This window comes from Lucilia cuprina, chromosome 2 (genome assembly GCF_022045245.1).
Source record: "Lucilia cuprina isolate Lc7/37 chromosome 2, ASM2204524v1, whole genome shotgun sequence".
NCBI classification, from domain to species: Eukaryota; Metazoa; Arthropoda; class Insecta; order Diptera; family Calliphoridae; genus Lucilia; species Lucilia cuprina.
The window spans coordinates 70,587,091-70,614,713 of record NC_060950.1 but is presented as its reverse complement, the minus strand read 5'-3'; the positions used below and the strand labels follow the sequence as shown (position 1 = coordinate 70,614,713).

Genomic DNA, 27,623 nt, shown 5'->3' with positions numbered 1-27,623 from the left:
GGTAGTAGTAAAAATGGAAAAAAGTTATCATCAGTTATAATGTAAGAATTTATTCAACGTTTTAATAATTTTAAAATTCAAGCCTAAAAATATAATTATTTTAATATATATATTTCTTTTATGTATTTTTAATTTTTAAAAAGATCTTATTAATATTTAAAATTAAACTATTCGTGTAAACTTCTACACTCTTTTAAGTAAACGATCTAATATATACTTTATCTATATACTCTTTAAACTAATTTTACATTAAATATTTATTTTAATAAAATTACAAATAACTTTAATTTTTCTCTTTGAATAGATTTTTACTCCTATTGAGTATGTATTGCAAAACCACCTTTTTACATAAAAACATATACATACATGTACAAAGTTACAGAAACAATACATATCTTTGCATTTTGTTTAGCAGTAATCATCACAGATATTGTTTTTGTCTGGTTTTAAAACTTTTCCACAACAAATGTGTATTGAAACGTATAAGTAAAATGAGTTCGTTTTATTATTTACTGCGAGTATTTTATTTTGCTTTTTGATTTTCAGTTTATTTATTGCTTGACATTTGTGCGCTCAATTGATTTTCAATCATAGTATTTTGCCTTTTTCTTTACAAATCTATTCTCTCAATAAATGGTTGTAGTATTGTAGCTGTTACTGTAACTGTAGTTGTATTTGTACCTGTAAAGCTGCCTTTATAAACATTTTACAACATGTACAAGTTTACGATATCTCGTTTGTCTTTTCAGTTTTTTTTTTCATGTAGTGGTTGTTGGTGTTAATGATGAGTAGAGGCAAAATAATGTACTACCAATACATAAAAATCGAAAATATATACAAATACTTTTACTTTGTTAGTTGTTGTTGGCCCCATAATATTAATGCTAATTGTGGTATGACATGCAATCATCACGATGGTTGTCATTGTCATCAGAAGGATAGCTGCCTGCTGGAATGTTTAGCTGTTCTCTTTTTTTCTATTCTTCTTTTTTAATTAATGTCAATGCTATTGTAAATGTTTTCACTTTTGTTTTTAAATGTGGTTTGTTTTTGAATTTATTTATATAAAAATAATGTTTATAGTTTTGTAGAGATAGTAGATAAACAAACCTATAAATTGTTGAGTATTTTTTTTTTTTGTCTAAACAGCAAAGTAATTAATATTCTGGTAAAAATGTTGAAATATATATTTTATCAGTTATTTGTTACAATAAATTAACCGCTTAAATGGATTTTAGTAGTTTCCCTTGCTAGTTTTTCCTTACAAAATGTATGTAATTAATATTTAATTCAAATTATATAATAATTTATTTCAATCATTAATTCGTGTTATTATTTATGTGTAAATATATAAAGCAAATAGTGTTTCGATAATGTTAAACTAGAGAATAAAATATGTATTTGGTAATTTTAGGTCAAAGAGTAAATTAATAACTTGTAATTTAGTTTAATTAAAGATAATTTAAATAATCTGTTTAATAATCTGTTTTTTTATATACGTATTAAAATAGTTGAAATTGGTTTAGTAATATATTTACAAAAAATAACTTAACACTTATATTACTACACTACGTATGAAATATTTTCCTATAATATTAAATGTTATTCATACGCTCTCATAATTTTAAATAAACTAATATTTTTATGACTCCTAATTCTTTAACTTAATTTTGTTTACAAACAAAAGGCTACACTACGTATGGAATATATGTTATTCATACGCCTTCATAATTTTAAATAAACAAACTAATACTTATTTTTATGACTCTTAATTTTTCAACTTCAACTTTGTTCAACATTGTTTCTTACAATTTGTGTTATTTATATACTACCAGTTATTTACACTGCTTAAGCTTAAATACCCTTAAGAATCTTTATCACATTTTTCTTATTTATTGTCGGCTAAAAGCCTAAAGCGTTTAATGTCAAACACTTGACTTTAACAGAAAATGTAAAAGTAAATAAACTCAAATTTCAACGAAGCTTCCATAGGCTTACAATAACATTACAGATTTTTATTCAGCTTCAAATTCTCCATATTTGTTGTATTTCTTTAAATATTTAACCAGAAAAAAAAGAAAATTTCAGTTTTCTTCTCTTCATATTTTGTTTTATTATTTTTTTTTGAAACATTATTTACTTAGTTGTTGGTTCGTTGGCTGACTGTTTTGTTGGTGTTAATAAAAAAATCAACACTTGGCATTAACATGCAAGTGGCACTCTAGAGACATTTACTTTTAAAATGTTCCGCCACCAGCACCACAGCCACCATCTCAGCAGCTCTAATGTAGTTTTGAACTGTTTTGAGAAACAAAAAAAAACTTTGTTACACTTTCTGCTTTTTTGTTGAACAATTAACTTAAGTTAACTTTTAATTTTATTTTGATTTTTTTTTACTTTGTTAGCATTTTTTTGTATTGTTAGTTATATGTGTGTAATAACCACAGTGGTGTAATAATTTTGACAAACAACCATATGATTTTGTGGGTGTTACAAGTTTTATGTTTAATTTTTGAGGGAGTCTCGTTGCTTAAGGAGTTTATAAGTGCAGGGGACCGTATTGTTTAAGTTTATTAGGTTTTATATATATATTTTTGCTGCTCTTACTACTGATTTCAATGTAAGTGATAAAAGTTTAAATAAAGTTATAACCAAGATTAATTGTTTAAAAAGACAAAAGAATAAAGTTCTTTTTAAAAAAGTTGAGAAGAAAACTTGAATTTTATTATAATTTAACCTCATAATTTTGATAACAAAAAAGTTTTGAAGTTTCATGATATTTAATATGCAGACAGTGTCATTTAAGTGATATTCAATGAAATTGATTATTAAATTGTTTCAAAAAAATTCTGTATGACGGATCTAAAATTTTACGTAAACGGGATCTTTTACCAAAACGGTTAAGAGCCATGTTTTGGTAAAAGCTCAAAGTCCGGATGTTTGTCATTCAATTAATAATTTCAAAATACAATTTTAATCTATAAAGTGTTCTTTACGTTTTAATATAGCAGAGTCGTTTAAGCTATTGTTGTAAGTGCGTATGTATTTATGTATCTATGTAAAAAACGTTTACATAACTCATGCTTTTTACAAACATAATATTAACATTTAAATTAATTTACTTAAAATTCTATTTAATTTTTTTTTTCAGACATATCATTGGCTCTACGTGATGTACGCGTACAAATACCACATGCTGTTAGAAAGGGAGAAAAGGCCATACTTAAGTGTCTATATGATTTGGAAGGTGACAGTCTATATTCAGTTAAATGGTATAAAGGACGAAGAGAATTTTATAGTTTTACCCCCAAAGAAACACCAGCTATGAAAGTTTTTCAATTCGCTGGCGTAAAAATTGATGTAAGTATTGGAAGAACTTTAAATTTAGTAAAACGAACAACTACAACAACAAAAAACAAACCGTTCAAAATGTGCTTAAATATTAAGTACCAAAAAGTTTTGCTAATAATAGTCAAACATTAGAAATATTTAAGGCTATGAACAAATATTCAAAATATTTAGCATATTTTTTAAACGGCAAATGGAGGTTATTATACGAAAAGATGAAAGAAAAAAACTTTAACTTTAGCCTAGTAGGAAGTCTTTCCTAACAGTTGTATGAGAAAGAAGAAAAAAATACAATACTAAATATTCATTTGCACATTCAATGACCAAAAGTATTTAAACTATTTTTTTCTTGCTTTTTTACTTTTAATAGCTGTCACTTAAGTATTTGCTGGAAGAGTATGTTTTCCTTTGTTTCTAGCCGACAGAGACACAGATGGTACTTGTAGTTATTAACATTACTTTTATTCATTTTCCTTCATTTTCTTGAATAAAACTGTAGATTTGGTATTCTACACAATTGTAGTTATTTGAATTAGAAAATTTACAAAGTTGTGTAGAAATTGTAATACCTTACACAAGGGCAAAATATTATTAAAATTATTTAACTATTCTAGTAGGATCATTATGAAAATATCCTACACTTAAATTAAACTTGTGTTCATACTCCCAGAATATTCTTTGATTTCAACTAAAACGTAAATAAAAAATAATAAATTTCTTTTTTTCAATTATATAATTGATTTTGTCATATAACTGTACTTGTCTCTAGAGTATCAACTCTTAGGATAAACTTTATACACACACATTTTGTTGCAGCGTACCACCATCCAAGACAACCATCATAATTAAATTTTACAGTGGTTTTAGTTTGATTGTTGAAATTTTATGTTTGTTTCGACTTTCGTATAATTGAAATCATTTCTTGGCCCATGAATATTAATTGAGTTTTTGTGGGTGACAATGATTGAGGCAACCGAGTTGGCTTTAAGACTAAATGTAAATATTTGAAGTATTTAAGAAAAATAGAACAAATTCAATATTGGTTTTGTGAAAGGAATGCATGACATTGAAGTAAAAAATATAAAATGAAAGCATTAATTTTGGATGAATTATTTGTAAGGCATTTAATAAGAAAATTTTTGATTTATTTTTAAAATGTTTCAAAAAGAGTTTAAACAATTTTACTATAATGCTTTTATAATTTTTAACACTGGCCTGTCTAATATATTTGACATTGAACTATACACTATGAAAATTGACCTTTAACCTTTTGTTTAAAAATATTTTATTCACATAATTCTAAAGACAAGACGTTTAGCTTTAAAATAAAATCAAAAATTATAGTGGACTTCAAATAGTTTCAATAGCGTACAACTGTACCCCCAAAATAGGGCTTTTGAGCCTATAATTATGTCAAATATTTTAGTATCTTTACCAAAATTAGCACAACTTAGTTTTGTACAAGTCTGAATGTTACTGGTAAATTTTGTAATGATCATTTGACAATGAACACAAGTAGGAATTAGGACAAAAAAATCTTTATTATTAAAAATAATCCACATTTTTTAAATACTATTCACTGAACTCCGAATGCTGAGCACTTTCACATGAATTCTTCTCCGTGCTTTTAAATATAAAAAAGATTAAATTTTCAGTTTTAAATAGTAAAAAATCTTTTTTAAGCTTTTCTATCCGTAGCTGAATGATATGAATGAAGTCTCCATAATAAAAAGTGTCTTTGATATCCTCTGAGTATATTCTTTCATTAAATATTTCATAATGCAAACTACAAGTCTAAAACTTTTGATTCTTTTAGTATTTCTCTCTTTAGAGCTTTGTATACAACACATACATAAGCAAAAGTTCCATGTCTATTTAATAGTTTTTTTCCTTATTTTTCGGTTTATAAAAGTTCATTCCAACAGATTTGCACTTCCGACTCTTAAATGCTGTTTGCCCATGTTAGTTTTGCCACTAGTTTTTGTTTTTTATAGTTTCTATTAAATTTTGTTTTTTGGTTTCTGTTACTATACTAGAGTTGTTGATTTTGTTTTTAACAAAAATTCAAAATAACTAAAAACAAACTTTATGCTCAAAAGATTTTTGTTTTTATAATAGTTTAAATGTCCAGAAAATTAGCAAATTTGAATATTTATACTTCTGTGCGAATAAAACTACAAACACACAAATTAGCAAAATTATATATATCAAGCAGTTTTACAAAGGAGCTAATGTATCCTTTTTATATAGTATTTTTTTTCGAAAGTGTCAAACTAATTAGTAAACTAGAAGATATTGTATATATGTACATATATACACATATCATTTATTTACTCTTATTACTTATTTATTTAGTTAAAATATATATTAATCTTTTACATTTGAAATTGCTTTTATATTTTAAAAAAAGGTTTAAGAAATTTTAAAATGACATAAAATATTTAAAACCGTTTTTCGTAACAATCTAATATTATACTAAAACTCTTCCACGGGACACCCACTCCAAACTGCAGGGTATACACCGAAATAGGTTTGTGTGTATTTCGAGTACTTTATAATTTCATATTTTAGACCATAATGAACTAATAACAACAACAACAACAAAAACTACACACATACTGATATAGATCCCAACAACAAAGTTTTACACTGGAGTTGTGTAATTCATTTGTTTTCAAAAAACTTGTGACTTAGCAGGAAATATGTGTTTAGTATTCAACAAACACACTCATTCCTCAAAAATGAGCAACGAGTGATTATCAAATGAGTTTTAAAACATTATGAAAAGGAAGTCCCTTCGAAGTGGAAGAAGACCAAGTTGCACTAAACTTACACTTTTGGAGTTTTAACTTTACTACAACAAATAATAGTGTCGTAACGACATTTCTACAAATACATAAATTATATTTTGAAATACTAAAATAGATACGACCTAAAAACATTTACAACAATTTTATAATTATTTACATTGTACTAAATATTTGTTGTTTTTGTTGAAATAAATGGAAAATAACTGAGTGCTAATGAATAAACTTTAAATAGAGGTAAAATAATATTGAAATTTAAATTTATAGAAAATATTGGCAAAGTAATAACTAACTAAAATGTTTGCTTTCAATATTGAATCAGGTTTTTTAGTCATTGCAAACCTGAATTATGTATATTTTAAACTAATATTTACTTGTATTTTTTTGTAAACAGTAAACTAAATATCCCCATGTATAAATAGTTATTACAAAAAAATTGTTTTATATTAAACCATGAAAATTTAATACGATTTGTAAAAAAAAGAATCCAGTAAAAATGTCATAACAAATTGTTAAATAAATATTTTCACTGATTGTTACCTGACCCGAACGTTACAGTTTTAAAATCCTTTCATAAATACAAAAAAAAAACGTTTTACAAAATTTCTAACTACACCTTCAACTACAACAACAATAACAAATATACATTTGAGTAAAGGACCAGCCACATTTAACAATAACAATAGCCAAATAATACATACATGCAAATAATATAAAATCAGTTCCTTAAACCCACTCATATACACCCAACCAACACCTGAAAAATAACCCTTCATTTCGGAGTAGATATCCCCCACTAGTCACAGACTAGTTACATTATCATGTAATTTTGTTTATTATTAAAGTTTAATGTGCCACTACCTAAATAGACGATTGACTATATCTGCGATTACTTGAGGACTAATTAAATCGACAATAGACATCAGCATCCTTTTCAAAAACTGCTGGGTAAGTTATAAATTCATACCTTAAAACCATCTAACGAATAGAAAAATGTATAAAACAGAAAGTAATATTTATTTTACAAAACTATTTGTGCATTTTTCACACTACAACAAACACATGCATATTTCCACAAAACAACAGTGGACGGATTTAAGGAAGTAAACAACAATCTAACCCAACAAACATGCAACTGAGTTTTACAACTATTTTAGTGAGGCGCCAAACATTTTGTATACAAATACAAATCTTATACCAAATTCTAGTACTCGTAAATAAAATACTAAAAAATTCTATGGGAAAAAGTTTTGCCAAAAAAAGGAAAACAACAAATAAACAACCAGAAAAATATTGAAGCATACATTTTGCAGGTAGTAACAATATATATATATTTTTTTTTTTTTTGATTTCATAAAAAAGAACTCACTACTTACAAATGTACAAATCCAAATTGCTGGAGAGAAAAAGAAACATAAAATGAAAAATATGTAAAAAGTTGAAGTTGGTAAATCTATACAAATGTTATTAAGTAAATATTACTAGGATGGCGTTCATTTGGTTTTCATGTTTTAAACAATAAGAAAATAAATTTGGATTTTATTTTTATTACAAATTACAAAAAATATATTTAATATTTATCTTTAATAATATTTGGTTTCAAAAATTCAGTACCATACTAATGGTTTTTTCATATGAAAGTCATTTGAAGTTGTTTTTCACAACAACTTTAAGTATTGTAACACTTTCTTATGGATATATACTAATACAATAGAGTAGTTTTTATGTAAGAGTATTTATGACTGGAAATCCTTAAGGGCATTTGCCATTAACAAAAACACTTAGAAGTGTGTTTCAGTATATGCCTAAATTCACACAGGAAATATTTATTAAAATTTTGAAAAATTGTAGAAATGTATTGACACGAAAATTGTTAACACTACAATAAGTTAAAATTGGTTTTAAAGTGAAAAATCTACTTTGTAGTAAAATACCGATTTGTTATAGTATAATAATTACCTAAGAATTTCGATCTGTTAAATATGTTTCAAAAAATTTGCTAAAAATTTTAATTTTAGTGGAAATTTGTATTTTCAGTAAAAAAAAAATTTGACATCCGGTGCAAGCAAAAATAGGCCCGATACCGGTCTAAGTGAATTTTTATTGATCTTATCATAACCTATACAAATACCAAATTTCAAATTAATCGAGTCACCATAGAAAACCGCTTTAGAAAATCATCATTTAGTTTTAGATCCCAACAAGCATTTCTATTATAGAGTTAATTGTGTTTTTTCTCTATTAACGAGTCCAACAGAAAAATCTTTTTTAAATTTATCAAACATAGTAATTTTTTATAAATGAAAATTACCTATTCTTGCAATGACCTGAGTACTTCTTCATTACACCCTATACCACTATAGTGGGGAGGGTATTATCCGATTGTTCCGATGTTGGTAACATCCAAAAATATTGGTCCTATTCATCATAAAGTATAACAATTGGCTCAGAAACACTTTCGGAGTAGATTTAGCTATGGCCGTCTGTGTGTCGATGTAAAGCATGTGCGCACGCTACAGATAGCAATTTTTAAGATAATTTAATTTAAATTTAACATAAACTCGGTGGCCTCCGGTAGGTTAGTGGTTAGTGTTCTAGTCTGGTAGACCAGAGGTGGTGAGTTCGATTCCCACCTGAGGCACTGGTTAAGGAGCGCACAACAGGCCCGATAGAGGCCTAGGTTTATGTCTTCGGATTTTGATGTACATACGTACATCCTCCTTTAAAACTAACTCACTAATCAACTAACTAACTAACTAAGTAACTAACTAACATACTAAATAACATACTAACTAACACAAACTCTGCTATCATACTAAGGACGAAAGAAAAATTAAAATGGTTGTACTGACCCATTATTTCTAGCGTGTCAACCAAAAATCGGCCAAACTTGGTTTTATAGAACTACAAATGATACTGCCGGTTTTTGTAATGATCGGGCCTAATTTGACTTTAGCGCTTTTACACACCGCTTCAGAAATTAACTTGAAAAAACCTTACTTTTTTGTTAACAAAAAGTAAAAATATTCTAGAATTACGGTAAAAATTAAATTAAATGCATCATTATTTAAACAAATAATCCACATTTTTAACATAGTCGCTGATATAGGGTATCATATGGACAGCCATAGCGACAGGTATACATTCTTACTTGTTTTCTTTCGTTAAACACCAAAATTTCACAATATCTGTACATTTCTTTCTAAAACACTTAGACTTAAATGCCTGTTAAATATTCACACCTTTCGAGGCTTAAAATTGCAACAACAAAAAAAGCAAGCAGCTACGAAAAGTGGTTTCGATATAAAACTTTAAAAACTTAACCATATAGAGAAAGAGGCTATAATTCATATAAAACACATACGTGTTAGTTTTATTGTTTTTTATTTTAAATTTTTTATACCTACACGATGCAAGAACTAGTCATTTAAAATTTGCTTACAAATTCAGCTGCAGCTACAATTCGTAGTGTTTAGGATAAAAAAACCCAAACCAAAATCTGCATTGTCAGCAAGCAAATTGTTGCTTAAATGTCGGCTATAAGTAACCAGAAAGGAAACTGAGAATATCAGGATTCAAATAGGAACCAAAAAAGGTATACTTTTTATTATTAGATAGTTTTTGCAAAAGTAAGTTTAAGGCGAACCAGTGCTAATGCCGGCATTATATTTTCCTGCGGTAAATGCACGTTTCAGCCATCTACACATACATGTATGGATACAACATACAGACAACCTAAAAATAATAAAATCTCAAGGAACTATAAACTATTTTTTATGCGAGTGTGTATGGTTTTTACAAGTTAAGTTTTTTGGGCTGTTATATTTTTCATACAATTTTAATATTTAAAAAAATAATTTTTAGCAAATTTTGCAGTTTTTTACATGAATGTATGGGAGTGTAAGTGTGTGTATATACACATTTGCATGTAATTGTATGATAAACGATAAAAGTATGTGTGAGTTATTTATGTTTATGGGTGAGAGTGTGCTTCCTGCTACATGCATGTGTCTATGCATTTTTAATGTTATTCAGCAGTGTTTTCGGTATTTAAATGTTTTCTACTTGTAGAAAAAAAATAACAAAAAAATATTTAATAAAGATTTATGTTATTAAAACTTGATAATTTTCTAAGGAATTTTTATAATAAATTCAAAAAATTTTTCATCTAAGTGAAATTATTTTACTAATTGATAAAATGCTCAAAGTTAAGTCTTACATATTTAATGTTGACATTTGAAAGAAATTAATTAAGTTGTTTTAATGTTTAAGATAAAAATAGTTGTAATGTTAAATTAACTTTTTCTTTTTTTCTAGCGCTCTTCTTCTAATGAAAGTCAATTGGTGTTAGAAACTGTTAATGCCGCCACTTCTGGAAAATACAGCTGTGAAGTTTCAGCCGATGCTCCCTCATTTCATACTCTTATTGGCGCCGGAGAACTTGAAGTAGTGGGTAAGTAACGTTAAAATTAATTGATCTATTTCAGCTATTCCATTCAGGCGACTTCTAAAATATATATTTTATCTTAAAATGCAATTTCCATTCAAGATTTTGACCATACTTCCACATGCAGTATATGATCATGTTACATTTAATGTTAAAACTAAAATCTGACATGTTTAAATGAAACTAAAACAAACAACAGAAAGCCATTAAAAACAGCTTTCATACATGTTGGGGTTTCAGAAGAATAAATTCTATCGATAATATCAAAAAAAAAAAAAAATCCTAAAAATCTTTTCCAACGTTCAATTTTATTTAAGCAAACATGTTATTGTTAGTATCTGAGTGTGGATATATGTTTTTTTTTTTTCATATCCTCACATCTTTCATTTTAGTCATTGTGGTGTTAAAAAAAAATTGCAAAAAAATATAAAAGTTTTTTCACTTTATTTCTTTTTGGCTAAAAATGTTTACTATGCTAAACTGGGTTAATGTCATGTTATTGACAATCATTGGCAACGACAGACACAATTTTAAAATTCGGTGATGAAAAGAAACACTGAGTGGAGAAAAATCTTTACATGAAAACTATATATTTTTTCCTGTCTTGTAGTTTTAATTTTATACATTGCATAAATTCTCTTGCAGTTAAACGATTAAAAAATCTTATTGTGGTCTTTAAAAAAGTTTATAAACAAACTGTAATTTTGTAAGTAGAAAATAAATTTTGAAAAACCCTAGACTTTTAGTTTTATTTACTATTACTAATCTCAAGAACATCAATTAATTTTATTAAAATTTTCCTCGCAATGAGATATCAATATCAACATCTGCATCCTTACATAATTCTTAGACGATTTATCTATGACCGTCTGTATGTCCTTTTCAGGCATCCTTTAGTATGGAAGTCTCAAAACAATCCTTTCCTATCATAATACAAATAATTACAAATTTAACCAGCAATAAAAAAAATTCAGATTCAAATAAAATCTTTTTTAAATCTCATTAACATCAATATAAGACCAGAAGAAACTATTTTTACACATGTCATCCAATAAAATGACAAAAAAACTAAAGTAATTTTTGCAATAGTAAAGCATACAATGTAAATGACAGAAAATGAGCAAATAAAAATAATTCTTAACATACCTGAATGACAGATGAAATTCTAATACGCAATAATGGTTGAATGACGCTCCATATCTCGCACCTTCTTCTTTCACGGTGCCATACTGGCAGCATGTCTGGCTGCAGTTGAACAATTTAATCGTCTACATACCGTAAACATTCTACAGCAAATATTGGCACTTTTATTTACGTACTATTCAAATAGTTTTGACTGGTCTAATGGTATGTACAAATAAAAGGCATTTCAAACTGAAAAGAAGAACAAAAAAACTATTAAGATTTTATGGTAAAAATAAGTAGAAAAAGCACAAGCATGATGTCATGCTTGAGGTGTTTGTCAGTAATACATATTATGTTAACATCTGTAATGGTGTGTTTATAAGTGTGAAATGTGCAAAATGTATGGCGAAAAGCACTTTATTTAGAAATAATTAAGCTGGAGTAATGAAAATTGAAGTGTTGTGTTTTATATATATATAGTTATCTTTTCACAGTCACAAAAATAACACAAAATAAGTAAAAATTTATAGTTGGTCATGGTCGTCAATATAATAACTTACAGCAGTGCGTATGTTAAAAATATTGAGTATTTTTGTAATAATAAATATATAACAAAACAGAGATTTTTTACAAGAAGGTTTATATGGGGATAAGGGAAAATGTGGGCCTATTCTTATATATTTTGAAAGGAATTTCATCTTGAATTTTGACCTTCAAGTTAAATTCTTTTATAAAAAAAAAGTTTTGCTCAAAAGCCCTTGTTCAAGGGGCATGGTTGTATGGGGATTAGACGGAATAAGAACTGATTTCAACCATTTTCAAAGATAATCGCCCTTGAGTCAAAAAGAGTGTGTGCAAAATTTTATCAAATTATCTTGAAAATTGTGACCTGTAGAGAGAACCAAAATTTTCATATAGACAGACAGTCGGACTTAGCTAAATCGATTCAGAAAGTGAGCCGATTTGTGTTCTTTAAAATACCTATAATACCCTCTACACTAAAGTGATGTAGGGTTTAATAAATGAAGTTGTTAAAAAATCTATTATTTTAATTACATGGATAAAATTATGAAATAAAAATTTAAATTTTTAACAAATAATAACATTTGGTTGAGTATAATTACAACAAATAAAATACATTTATTTTTATAAATGTTTAGTCAATGACTACGATTTCAAATTCATTTTGAAACAACTTTATCCTTTAATTATCTCTAATAACTCTAAAAAATTCTGTAAACAAATCTACTGCAAGTTATACAAATGTGTCGAAACAAATGTATTTTAAACGACAACAACAAGAAAAAAGTAAATAAAATTTATAACTGCAGATAATTTAAATAATTTCAATTTTATTTAACAAACAACAACATTCAACACTTCATAAAAACATAAACTGTAGAATATAAATAATATTAACACTTGCATGTGAAGGTTGAACATTAATTTTAAAACAAACATTAAAATGCCATAAAAAGTTTAGTGGGAAATTAATAAAGATAGAATGGAGAAACATTTTTAAATAAGTTATACAGAATTTATAATACCCTTTACCTAGTAGTTAAATTCATTTAATCCTTACGAAAAAATCTTACAATTTGGTTGATAACTCCTTAAGTTGAATTGTTACAATTGTATAACAGTTTAATATAATTGTTAACATTTTACTATGAATATAAAAATACATATCTCTAGAGTTTCCTGCAATTGATTTTTAAAATTGGTTATAATAAAATGTTCAATAACAACTTTATTATTTTTATTATTGTTTTTTCTTTTCTTTCCTTTTTTAGCTGATGTAGAATTTTTACATGAGTAATCCTCAATAAATATATATATTTTTTTGCCATTTTATTAACACTTCAGTGTTTTTGAAATCTATTTTTTAGCATTAAATTTTTTTCTCAAAACCATTATCAATAGAAAAACAACAAAAATATAAAACAGAAAAGTTCACTATCATTTTTATGTTCTACTAGAAAATTATACCCATTTTTTTTTTTTTGAAACTCAGCAATTAATATGCAAAAGTTATTTTTATACCTTTTATCATATTTCTTTTATTTTGCATATAAAACTGTTTTTTATTATTATTTTCAATTTATTTAACTGTGAACTGTGTTTTTTTATGTGAATTTTCATTTAATAGCTCTTTTCTGTGAAGGTGCTAAATTGTCAAAAGTTGTCATTATGAAAAGGAAGTTGGAGGAAAAAAGTGTAGAAAAATAATTAAAATTTCTTAGGGAAATTTTTGAAAAATTAATGGCCGTATTGAATTGAAGTGAAAATAATTATGTAATGAAAAAATGTGAAAAGGTACGGGAGATAAAAAAAATTATTGACTTTAATGTAAAATTGTTTTTTGGAAGAAATATTAATTATTTTTAAGTAATGAAACTAAAGAAGCTATAGTATTTAAAAGTATGTAATCTTCTTTAATAAGTTCATAATAATTTTTAGAGAATAAACTTACAAATTCTAAACTAAACGTATGAGAATTAACCAGACGTATGAGTATTATTTAAAAATCTATTTATTTATCATACGTTAAAAATTTTTGCCATAACACAAGCCAAAAAATAAACATTGTAGTGGTCAAAAGTCCAGAGAAACTGCTGAAAGATATGTTCGGTCAAAATTTTATTAAAATATCTTGAAAATTGCAATGGACTCAGAAATTTACTTTAAATCGATCGGTATCCTTTAAGGTTACACACATAAGAACAACCACATAACACACTAATGTTATTAACAACGAAATTAATTTCTATAAATTTCAAATTAAAAGTTTATTTTATTTTCAGTAGTTCCTGGCAAAGATCCTGTTATAACCGGCATACGTTCACGCTATAAAGTGGGTGATATTGTCAGAGGCAACTGTACTTCTTCACATTCTAGGCCGGCAGCCAATATAACATGGACTGTAAATGGTTATGAGGTAAGTTTAATTCGATAATTTAATTATATAATAATGATATTAAAGTTTTAAAGTATTATACAATGTTTTAAATAAATTCAAAAATTTATTTACAGTTTAATAAGCAGAATTATACATTTGAATTTATTGAAAGTTTAAATTTTCACTATAACTACATTTTATGTGTGTTTTTATTTGCTCTTATATTTTTCATTTTTTTGTTGGAAATATAATTTGGTCAGTTATTGACCACAAATTATTGTCGGAATAACAGAAGCAAAAACAAAATATTTTCCCATTTAAATAAAGCCCCAAAAAAAGAGAGACCTAAACAAATATATTTGTTTGTGCAGCAACAAAAATGAAATCAAATAAATGAAAAACTTTTTAAAAAGTAACAAATCATACATACAGAACAAGCACTTCTGATAAATAAAGAACAAAACAACAACTACAGCAAAATCCATGCTAAAATACATGTTCATATATGTATAAATACAGAGATATACATACATAAATTTTTGCCCAAGGATAAAGTTTTATTTTAGGGGAAAACAAACATGCACAAACAAGGCTTATGGGGTCTTCCAGAATCTAAACATACCAGAAAATAACAAAACAACACATATACAAAAACATTAAACAACCACATAAACTGAAAACATAAAACAAACAAAAATGTTTCCAAATTGACCAACTAAAAAAAGAAAAACAACGACTTTAGTAAACAAACAGACACACATATGGACCAGAAAAAAACATATAATTTAATGTCCACTTAAGGAGTTTTTATGTTGCTTAAAAATAGGGAAACGGAAATAACAAAATAAAACAACACATATGTATATGTGCATGTGTAAAAATTACACATACGCACAAAAGTGTTTTTATAAAAACATAAACAATAATGTGGTTTAAATACCTCTACTACGTTCATTACAATGACATTAAAATAGCCAAAAACAAAAAAAACTATAGCGGCAAGCAAGAAGAGGGACGGTGTAAAATTATGTTGAAAAAAAAACAACAAATAAACGTAGCAAATTAAAAGTCACATTACCCCAACACTTGCACTTACTAAACACACAAAAACTCAACACTTATGTAAACCCAGACTTGGACACGAACACACTTATACTGAACATAAACATTGCTTTTTTGGTAACTTTTGTTTAAATGTTGCTGTTTTTGTTGTTGTTGCTTTTTATGGTTTAGCATATGTTTAAAACAACACTCTTCCCAACACTTTACTGCTATTGTTTTAACCACAAGTCCTGCTAGCCATTGTTAACATATGCTCCCAAGTGCAGACAAAGTTTTCAACGTGTATTTTTAATAATGAACGCATCTGTATATGCTAGTTTTATGCCAACCAAAATTTTCTTCTGTTTTTTTTTCTGCGATCCTTTTTGCAACAATTTCTTTTTATTTTTTTGCTTTTGTTTCTGTCATGCTTAAGCATAGTTAAGGTTTTGTTGCCCTTTCTTTATGGGTAATTTGTGTCGCAATGTTTACTAAAACAGCATATTTTTGGTAATTTAAGGTACAATTACAGTGTATACGTTTTAAGAGCAACAAACATAATCATGTATGAGTGGTAGTACATGGTGCAACAGTAAATATGATTTTTATATGGGTGTCTGCGAATAAAAAGTTATTAATGAAATGTAAGATTGTGGTTTAAAGTGTTTGTAATTGCTTAAATCAGTTGCACTTAAATATTATTGCAACAGAAGAGATTGTTTTTGTAAATAGTGATCAAAGTAATTCATAAGAAACAGATCAGTATTATTTGTTCTTGCTTTAAATTAATTTTAAATTAAAATGTCGATTTTGACTTTTATTACAAAATTTACATGGAACAACGGACACTACTTCGACCGAATTTTTATACCCTACACCACTATAGTGGGGAGGGTATTATACGTTTGTGCTGATGTTTGTAACATTCAAAAATATTGGTCCAATACCCACCTTAAAGTATACCGATCGATTCAGAATCATTTTTTGAGTCGATTAAGACATGTCCGTCCGTCCGTCTGTCCGGCTGGCTGGCTGTCCATGTAAACCTTGTGCGCAAGGTACAGGCCGCAATTTTCAAGATAATTTGATGAAATTTGGACCAAGCATGTTTTTTGACACAAGGACGAAGCCTAAAAAAAATGGTTGAAATCGATCCATTATTTCACCTAGCCCCATACAACCGTACCTCCCGATTTGAACTTTTTTCAACATAAAACTTTCTTTAAAAAAAATAAAAATTTTATAAAAGTAAAAATTGTAAAAATATACTCATGGTGTAGGGTATTATATGGTAGGCCATGCCCGACTATACTTTTCTACTTGTTATACATGCATATACAACAAAAATTAAATGTAAGAATATTATATATAGGCGTATGATTAATTTCTAATACATATAATTAATTTATTCTTCATACGTAACGCAGCTCTCAGTATAAAATATCAAATGCTTAAAATATATTTTTTAAACCTAATTTAAAGCAAACACCCATATTCTTTATTTTAAGTAAACGCAATAACAAATTTTGTAATAAAAAATAATAAATATTTTGGCTTTACAAAGCATATTAACACAAATTCTCAACAAACATTGCAGCAACAAAAATTGGCTAGTAACGTAGAAAAAGTTTACATTTTGAAAAAACAAAAATATTTGTTAATTATTACTTATGACATGCAAAAGTAAAAAAAATATGCACACACAAATGCCAGTTAAACTGCAGAAGTTATAATGATTTTGTTAGGAAAAAGTTTTAAATTTAAGCAAATTAACAGAACTAAAAACGAAATTGTTATTAAATTACAAATTAAAGAAAAAAACATAAACATCAAGTAAATATAATTTAATCCAAAAAACTATAACTTCATAAGAAAAGCTATTATTTTATAGTGTTAAATATGTAAATTAAAATTTTATTGCATTTCATTTAACGGCAAGAAAATGGGAAAATATTTTCAACATTTCACTTTCCTATAAAAAGGAATATACAACCTAAAGCAGCAACATAAAATTGACCTAGTTAACCTGTGTAGAAAAATGTTAAATTCAAAAGAAAAAGTTGCTGGAAAAATTTTTCTTGCTTATTAAACTATAAATTGATATCATTATGCATTTGCTTAGTTCTTTTATAATTAAAATAATTATTTATTTAATATTTTTTTACTTGCTACCGGTAATGTAATAATTTTATCTACTTTCTCCTTTTTTCTTCATCTTCAACTTTTTTAGACAAATCCCGCTCATATACGACACTTTAAGCCCCATAAGGATCCACGTGAATTAGAAACTGTTATTTCTGCCATACATTTTGTCGTAACACCACAACACTTTATTTATGGCAAATTAAAGGTAAGTACCAAGAAAACTACACTTTTATGCACATAGAAGTACAGAATAAAATGCTAGTGAAGAAACAAAAAAAAACGAAATAACTTTAACTATTATAATGACAAAATAGAAGACATTAAGGACTAGATTTTTTTAGTTTTTTATTTTCCTTTTTATAACCTACCTGTAATAGTGTTAAAAGCATAGAAAGACTTATTTAAATATACCAGGAATTCTCTAAAAATTTGTCAAAAAGAAAAAAGTGAAATACTGGTCACATATATAAATATTCTCGATCTTTTTTATAGAGTTAGTTAAAAAAAAAACTTAGAACAAAAAATGGTATTTTGAACTAACCCCCTCAGATTCCGATGAAATTTGGTACAAATGTCATTCGTATAAATTATCAAATTCTTTACGGTTTGTCAGTCTGTGTGTGTAAATAATTGTTAGTCCATTCGTCCTTCCATCAGTCTATCAAACTCACGATTTTCCTTTTATTAGGATTATTTCGTTATTTCAAATAGAGAATATTTTCGACTGATTTCACAATTACTGAAAGAAATTTCTTCGAATATGACATTTACTTCTTAAATTTAACAAACATAACTGAAATGATAACATACCATTTAATATTACTTTTTTATAAAAAAAATTAATTTACTTAAAAAAAAAAACTGCAAAATAATTGAAATTTATTTAAGAAAATTAAATTATAAAACATTTTTTACAAGGACCTAGAATATAATTAAAACCACATTGTGTTCACAACACTAGTTACACTGTTGTTATTGTTATTATTTTTCTAAAAATTTAAATTATATAAAGTTTAAAATTTATGATACATAGACAACAACAGCAGCAACAACAATAAACACGAACATAACAGCAAATGCTGTTGGTATTTTTTGCTCTGAAAAACAAGGAACACAAGGACAAAATAATAACTCTACTTAAATGGCTCGAAAGAGAAATGGGTACATAACTATTAGGCTGAGAATTTAGTATTAGAAAAAATGTCCACTAATTGTTTGTTATTCTAACAACAAAACCATAATTTTTAGAGGATTTCATAAAACACAAACAAATAAACAAACAGGGCACAACACAAATGCTACAGAAAAGGCAGAAGAAAACGGTTTTTGCTAATAGTCGGGGCACGTACAGTGCAACATTTTATGGTTAATTATTATTTTTGTTTTGCTCCCTTTTTGTATTTTCAATGACTTTATGGCGGTTTAACGTTCATATTTACCCACACACATACTTTTAAACACACATATGGTTTATGAGTATCATAAGCATCTTGTTGCTCTCAATTAAATGTATACATAGCTACACACACACTTGCACACAATACTATAAAGTCTTAAAACCATAGAAGGACATCTGATATCCTTTTTTCTTTCTCAGTTCCACTTTGTGTTTAACCACACTCGTATACGCATTCACCAACACATTGAAGGCAGCATTGAAGTGCCATAAAAAAGTGAAATGTTTACCATATTAAATGTTTACTACTTGCAACATACACTCACACACAACTGTCAACCTATTTGGCAATCAACATACATATACACTATCAATGAGTTCTTTTAAATGAGTTTATCTTCATTAATATGTGGGTTTGTGTTCATATTAAAGTTGTTGGGTAGATAACTGTTAAATGATTAAAATTCTTTAAGTGGTCAAATTATAATTTTTATTTTATACGACAACTACTACATAGTGTGTTTTATTTGCACATTCGTTCGCTCGCTGCTTGATATGCTGCAAATAACGCATAAATGTATAATATTAATTTAATATACAATTTTTATTGTTTTTTTATTTTTTATTGCAGATACGTTGCACTGCTTTTATACACGATGTTTATTGGAAATCGACGGAAAAATCCATAGAAGAAAATCGTTTAAATAAGGCTGGATCTTCGAATGTGGTGCACAAATTTTCGGAAGATTACTTCGATTTAGATGAGGATAATGTAGTAGATCGCTCAGATACCTATATGACACACATAAAAGGTAATTTATATTATATTTCTTTTTACATACGATTTTTTCTATAAGAGTCTTTATATAATAATCTAAAAAAATTTCTCTCATAAATCCTGATATATTCATTTGTTTCACCGATTAGGTAAATTTTCTCTACTCAACTTTAGGTGAAACTTTTTTCTACCTATTAAATATTTCCAACATCCGCAATTATATTTTAAAACTTGTTTAATCTTAATAAATTACACAACATTAATGAATAAAACTTATCTGAACGAATTTTTTGCAAATAAATTTAAAATAATTCTTTCAGGTTTCTCATTTGTCGCCTGTACTATCTTTTTTCCTATAAATATATGTGAACAAATATCCTATCCATCAACTTGTTTTTCCTTTTATTCACGGAAACACATGTTTATGGAAATATTTCATTTCTGTCAGATCTGGACGTCTTTTTTTTGTACAATTTTCAAAAAGGAAATATGACGGAAATGTAAAAAAAATAATTTGTTAAAACTAACAAAAGACATGTGAAACTATAAATAGTATATTCGTCTGTATGTGTTGGTGTGTGAGTCAGAAATAAATACATCCTTTCGAGATATTTAGTGCAAAAAGAATGAAAATGTAATAAACCGTAAGAGCAACAAGTTTTGTGAGAAAGATAAAAACGAATGATATAAATTAAAAGGGAAAAAACAAAATAATGGGAACAGTTAAGTTTTTATATGAGTTATATTGCAATTACTATATACCTGTTGGAAATGTTTCTTATGTGAATTATGTATGTAAGATTTTGCACTAAAAAATCTGGTTTTAAGGATCTTATTCATAAACTTTTATCAAAGGTTTATAAATAAAACTTTCATACAAAATTTGTTGTATAAATTTATGATAAATGTTTATGAATAAGGCAGTAAGGATGGAATAAGTTAAAAAGATGCGTAAATAAGGAAAACTGTTAGGAAATATAATGATTAAAAGCCTTATTGAAAATAATATCTATTGACAAGTAAATTATTTTTGTGACTTATTTTCAAATATCAAATAATCAATATGCAAAACCTCCACAATTTTTTTTCAGTTATTCGGAGATATTTTATAACACTTTTTAAAATAAAATGAACATAAATTATAAACATATTTGCTCTAATTCCATTTTGCTTTTTTTCATACCTTTTTAGGTCAATTTATACAGACTTAATATTTTCTTCAAGAAAATAAAAAGCATGCATAAATTTTTAATTAAAAAATAAAAATATGAAAAAATCATCATCATTATTTTTTTATTTGTTTCTTCTTTTCTGCATTTTTTAGGTGATGTTTCCTCGTTAAATGCTAGTGGCTGTTCAGCTTTACATAAATGTTCTTGCTTTTGGCCACGTTTAACAACACTCTCACTTGTAGTGTATGCCGTGCAACAAATGTTCCAATTATTGCAACAATTTTTAAGGCAAACTACAAGCAATACAGCAACAAAAAATAACAATTTCCAAACAATAGAAACACATACGAAAGCACTAATAAAAAACGAAAAAAATGTATTAAAAACAAAAACAATATCTACGACAACAACGGTAATAAAACAAAAACTACAACATATAGGAAGATCTTTAGCAACACAAGTGTCAACAATTTGCTATGAAAACAACATACCAGCCAAAGAGAACAAAACAATAGAAAAATGTTGGCCCAAAGAAAAATATTTTGAAATAAAGTTAATCAAGAAAAAACATGTAAAACAAATACAACAAGCGCTAAAGCTAAATGAAGAAAAATGGCAATTGCCAGCCAAATATGTAAACACTTTAAGACAGAAACAACTGCAACTAGAACAATTGCAGTCACAATTGCTGTCACAAATACAACAAGAGTGTGATAAAACTCTCTATGAGTCTGAGTATAATTTAACAATGACAACAACTCAAGTGGCAAATATTTTACCAGCCAACATTGTAACTTTAACGCTTGTTTTAAATTTTTTACAATATATTTTCTATAAAGTATTTGCAACACACCATAATTTATACGCACAATTTTGTACAACACCCCCAAATAACTGCTCTAATGGATTGAATACCGCCACTTGTCTTAATACTCCTACAACAACTGGTAACTCAACATCAAAAGACTTTTTTGTAACTGCAACAAAACAAACAACAACAACGGCAAAAATAACAATAACAACATGACTTGATTATATACATTGTAAAATGGCTTAAAATTGCTTGAAATTTATACATATTTAACATACAATAACAACAATAGCAACTATAGTATAACTAAAACTGAAAAATTTATTTCGTTTCACGAATACTTATACATACATACTTATATATGCAGATACTTGCATTAAACAAACTTAAATAGTTATTTTTATTTACTGACACACATACTTATAAAATTTGTACACGCAAAGAAAAACATGATTGTGGTTTTTATATTCTAAGTATTACATTACAGGTTATCTTTTGAGTATCCACAAAGTATCCGCAAACGTTTTATTATAATCAGATAAACAGAAGTATAACTTGATTATTAGATCATACTCATACATAATTTTTCTATATGTATATGTTGTTAAGCATTTGTATGTTTTATAAGTAAGGGAGTTTAAATTAATAAGGAAGTTATTTTTGAAAATATGAAAAATAATTTACTACATCTAATCATTCGATTAGATTTCAAAAATATGATTAAATTTTTAAAATCTCTTCTCTGATTAAGAAGAGTTTAATTTTACTTAAATCCGTGATACACGGTTGTCAGATTATACAACGTTATCAGTACAATGCTCCAAAAATGTCTTATAATCGTCTGAACTTAAAAATTTTCTTTTGCAACGTTGTCAGAAAAAGCATTACCGAAAATTTAGCAAGACATAATTTGTAAGTTGACAGTATTATTAGACATTTTCTGCACATTTCACTGCCAACGTTGTAAGATCTAACAACCGTGTATATAGAGTATTGCAATTTGTAGTCGTTTGCAAATTTTCTCCCTTCAAATATGAAATACCTCCCTTATATTTTAAAAATGCACGTATACAGCATGTTTTTTTTCTTTTACATTTCTGCATTAGTACGTTTGTCTAAGTGTCTATATAATATATTTGTTCTACAACATCATATGGAAGAAAATTTGAGTTCTTCAGATTATTTTTTTCTTATTTTTTGTTATAAAAACAAAATGTTGCAACATTTTCGAAATATAAAATTCTCTTTTTGTAGACCGTGTTCGTTTATTTATTTTTTAACATCGTTTTGTATATGAAACAGCCTTAAAGCGTTAATTTTCATTTTATTTTCTTTTTTAGTTTTAATATAAAGAACAGAAGTACTTGTAAAGCGAACAAAAAAAAATCAGATCAGTGTATAAATCATATTAAAATATGCGAAATTGTTACTTTCATTGTAAATACTTTAAATACAAAAAAAAAAAATATTTTAATGATGCTTGCTTCGAGTTCAATTCTAGTTCAGTTCTAGTTCAGTTCTAGTTCAGTTCTAGTTCAGTTCTAGTTCAGTTCTAGTTCAGTTCTAGTTCAGTTATAGTTCTGTTCTAGTTCAGTTCTAGTTCAGTTCTAGTTCAGTTCTAGTTCAGTTCTAGTTCAGTTCTAGTTCAGTTCTAGTTCAGTTCTAGTTCAGTTCTAGTTCAGTTCTAGTTCAGTTCTAGTTCAGTTCTAGTTCAGTTCTAGTTCAGTTCTAGTTCAGTTCTAGTTCAGTTCTAGTTCAGTTCTAGTTCAGTTCTAGTTCAGTTTTAGTTCAGTTCTAGTTCAGTTCTAGTTCAGTTCTAGTTCAGTTCTAGTTCAGTTCTAGTTCAGTTCTAGTTCAGTTCTAGTTCAGTTCTAGTTCAGTTCTAGTTCAGTTCTACTTCTAGTTCAGTTCTAGTTCAGTTCTAGTTCAGTTCTACTTCTAGTTCAGTTCTAGTTCAGTTCTAGTTCAGTGAACATTTTAATCAGTGTATAAATTTCATATAATTATTTCAATGCAATAGCGCAATATTAAGCAATTTTTCATGAGTCGAAAGAATTTTTTATTTTTGTAATCTAAAGATTTTGTATAGGAAACGAGTTGTAACCTTTAAATGGTTTCTTAAAAATAAGATTTCTTTTAGATAAAAAAATCTACCCAACAGGATATGAAATAAAATATTTATGTATAAATAAATATAACATTAAAAATCAACATAAGTATTAAAACATAAATATTAAGCCGAACTTTTTCATGACGAAATAAGCTAAAAACATAAGCAAGATATTGTTAAAAATTTTATCATTTAAATTAAAAAAAATTTGCAATTTTATAACTTTAAGTATTTTTATTTCATGCAAAATATTTGTTAAAAAATTTACCAGGCACTTTTAAAATTCTATTGAAAAATTATGTATCTATTAGTTTTAATCTAGTAGTTTAACAAAAAACTGTAAATATTTCACTTCTAAATACAAAAGCCCTTCAAAACATCCATTAAAACACTACAAAGTAGAAACTAATAATTGATTATCAGAAATTGCTTTAAAACAAACTATGTATGTTCAAATAATACTTGAACTTTAAAAATAAACTATAAAAAATACACTTAAAAATATTGTTTAATACAAATAAAAAAATAAAATGTAAAAACATTATTTAGTTTATATGCTTATAAGTAAAAAAAATCAAATATGCAGAAAAAAAATCCATAAATTAAACATATAATGATTTACAAGTTCATTATGTGTTCATTATTAAACAAAACAAAAAATAGAATACAAATACACATAAAATTAAATAAAAAAATAAATATATATAAAATATATATTAATATAATTATTAACAATAAATGAAAAACCAAAATTAATATTACCAAAATAAATAAGTTAAAAGTGTTTATAGTTATTTAATAATAAATTGGTCTTAGATTAAAAAAATTCATTACAAATACAAAAAAAAGCACTAACATTTATATATAAATACACTTAAAAATATGATTAGGCATGTTTACAGCCTAATCTACGTTGTTGTTGCTGCTCTGTATATTTAACATAATATTGTTTTTACAGCCACAACAATGATTACAGTGAAAACATTGTTATGATTACTGCAATTTGGTCTAAACATGTTTTTTCTCTTTGTATATTATTTACATACACTAGCATAGTTTATATAGTATTAGGGTCGTTCAATATAATTGCTTTCTTTAAAAAGTCTTTAACACTTTCGAAGTCTGCTGTGACTTTTACTTTTAAATTTGAAGAACATATACAAAGGACTGTTTCACTAAATGGGAATGAAGTATTCAACTTTTTGTATTGATAGCACATTTTTGAATATCTTTATTTTTGTATAAAATTAGGATTAACATATTCTTTCGCATTTTGTTCAATGGACTGTTTTTTGTGAATCTTTAAAATGCAATAACTTCAAAACACTTTTGAATATCCTGAAGCTAAAGCTATACATTTAAATTAATATATGTATATATATACTTCAATATGTATATAAAATTATATAAAATGTTTGTATACATTTTCATATACAAATATAAATACCTACTTAACAAAGATATTTACACGCCAATAAAATAATTGTAGATATAAATAATTATTAATAATTGTAATACGAGTATGTTAAAATATTTATTTTGTTTTTGCTAAAATTTACATATATAAACACATAAACAAACATTAATTAAAATATTAGATACGAAATAAATCAAATGGTTAATCGACTTTAAACATCGATATTTACAATAGCCCTTGGCATTTAGGCAATTCACAACTAATATTGTATTGTAATATTGCAATTTAAACAATGCAAAAATCTACAACATGTGTTGTGAATTGCCTTAAAGTGAAATCCAACTATTAGCATTGCTACAAATACATATATTTATAGTAAAAATATTCAGCTGAATGTTATTCAAAAGAAAAAAAATAAAGTTATATAATTAAATTTAATTGAATCATCATTCTGTTAGTGAATTTGTAATAATTGCAACAAAGCGTCATAGTTTTAAGTCATATTATACATACATAAAAACTTAAATATTTACATATGCATATGTATTTAATGTGAAAAAAAATGCGACAAAAAATATACAAGTGTATAGTTAAAAAGAGAAAATAAAAAAAATTATGTAAACTTATAAAATTTTATTAAATTTTGTTTTTTTTTTTCATATTTGGTTAGTTAGTTTAATAAAAAGTAAGTAAAAAAATGTGCAAAATTGATCTCATATTATAAAGATACTCAGATACTCTCATATTATAAAGATACGACTGATGAGAACGGGAAAAATTTATTTTGCCAGATAATCAAATTAGCCAGAAGTTTTTGTTATAATTTATGTTAAGATTGTAATTTTATTACAATTATGAGTATAGAAGTATATGTTGTTGTAAAAGAGATCTAAGTTTTTTAAAAGAATGGAATCAAGGACTATCAGAAACATTGACTCAGCTTCAAGAATAAGAAGACACTTCTACTCTAGGGCTTCTAGGGAAGAGATTCTCTATAGGGCTTTGGGAGAACAAAATTAGATTTTACTGTTTTTTATATGTTTGTTCACCACTTGCTGCGATCGCACAACAGACAAAATATAAATAAATATCCCCATACATAGTCTGACAATTTTCTGATATTTTATCAAGACTCTTGTACTAACTTGTGGCTAAAAGTCAGATATATTATCAGACATTTGACAACAATCAGTCATGACAAAAATTCAGGATTTTCTTAGAAAAATTACTACAGATTTCCCACCGCATTAAGCAATAAATATTGTCAAACTCTTGGGATCGACAGAATTTGGCAAAAAAGTGTTCAACAAACTTTATATAAGCTTTCAACGGTTGGTGAAAATTAATAAGAAAAAAATAAATACTTTAGCAAATTTTATGTCTATAGTTCATGTTCTTATATTTCTTTTAAAATCACTAAAATTCCAATAAATTGTAACAAATTGTCTCCCGAAACAAAACTCATTTAATTTTTCTATTCCTATTGATTACCAAATATTTAAAACAATTGCATTTTTGTACATTAAAAACCATCATCAAAAACTTTACTGAGAAAATTGCTATCAATTAATTTTGTTACATTTGAACTGTTATCATTCTTTTAACGCTTTAAACAACAACAAATAAATAGCCATACTTAACCTAAAGCCTACAGAAATAAAATTCTGCAACTTTTTTGTTGCGAAAATAAAAAAATATCCTATAATAAATGTACTCCTACATAAATATAAGGGAGCAACGGAAAGATGAAAGATAAAGCTGTAAAGGGAGTAAGAAAAAAAGAGAGGTAAAGTAATGTAAGAAAAAAATCAATCTGAATGTTTAATGAACTTTGGCTATAAAACTTTAAATCACCAGTTTTTACAATAAACAACAGATGAACTTTTCATATGGCTAAATTGACAAGCATACACATACAAGAGTTTTAAGGAAAGCAATAAAACAAATTTTTAATGACAACTTTTTAAATTCGAGGAAAAGTTCGGTGAGTCGTTTTTGAAAAATACTATAATATGGCGCTTTTAAATAGGTTCAGTAAACTTTAGTTTTTTTTTTTTTATAGTAAAGAAGCTAGACTATGTGTAATACATTAAGCCTTCCTTTAAGGCTTAATGCTAGAAAACCATA

At 26.4% G+C, this 27,623-nt stretch overlaps 1 protein-coding gene across 1 annotated transcript; it reads left to right on the top strand.

Annotated features, from left to right (window-relative positions):
* The first annotated feature begins 491 nt into the window (after positions 1 to 491).
* LOC111675292 lies at positions 492 to 23,454 on the top strand. Its single transcript, XM_046956197.1, has 7 exons — positions 492 to 495; positions 3,152 to 3,360; positions 10,473 to 10,608; positions 14,535 to 14,665; positions 17,898 to 18,017; positions 19,840 to 20,020; positions 21,311 to 23,454. The coding sequence occupies exons 1-7, from the start codon at positions 492 to 494 to the stop codon at positions 22,183 to 22,185; spliced, it is 1,656 nt and encodes a 551-aa protein (XP_046812153.1). The 3' UTR covers positions 22,186 to 23,454.
* The last annotated feature ends 4,169 nt before the right edge of the window (positions 23,455 to 27,623 follow it).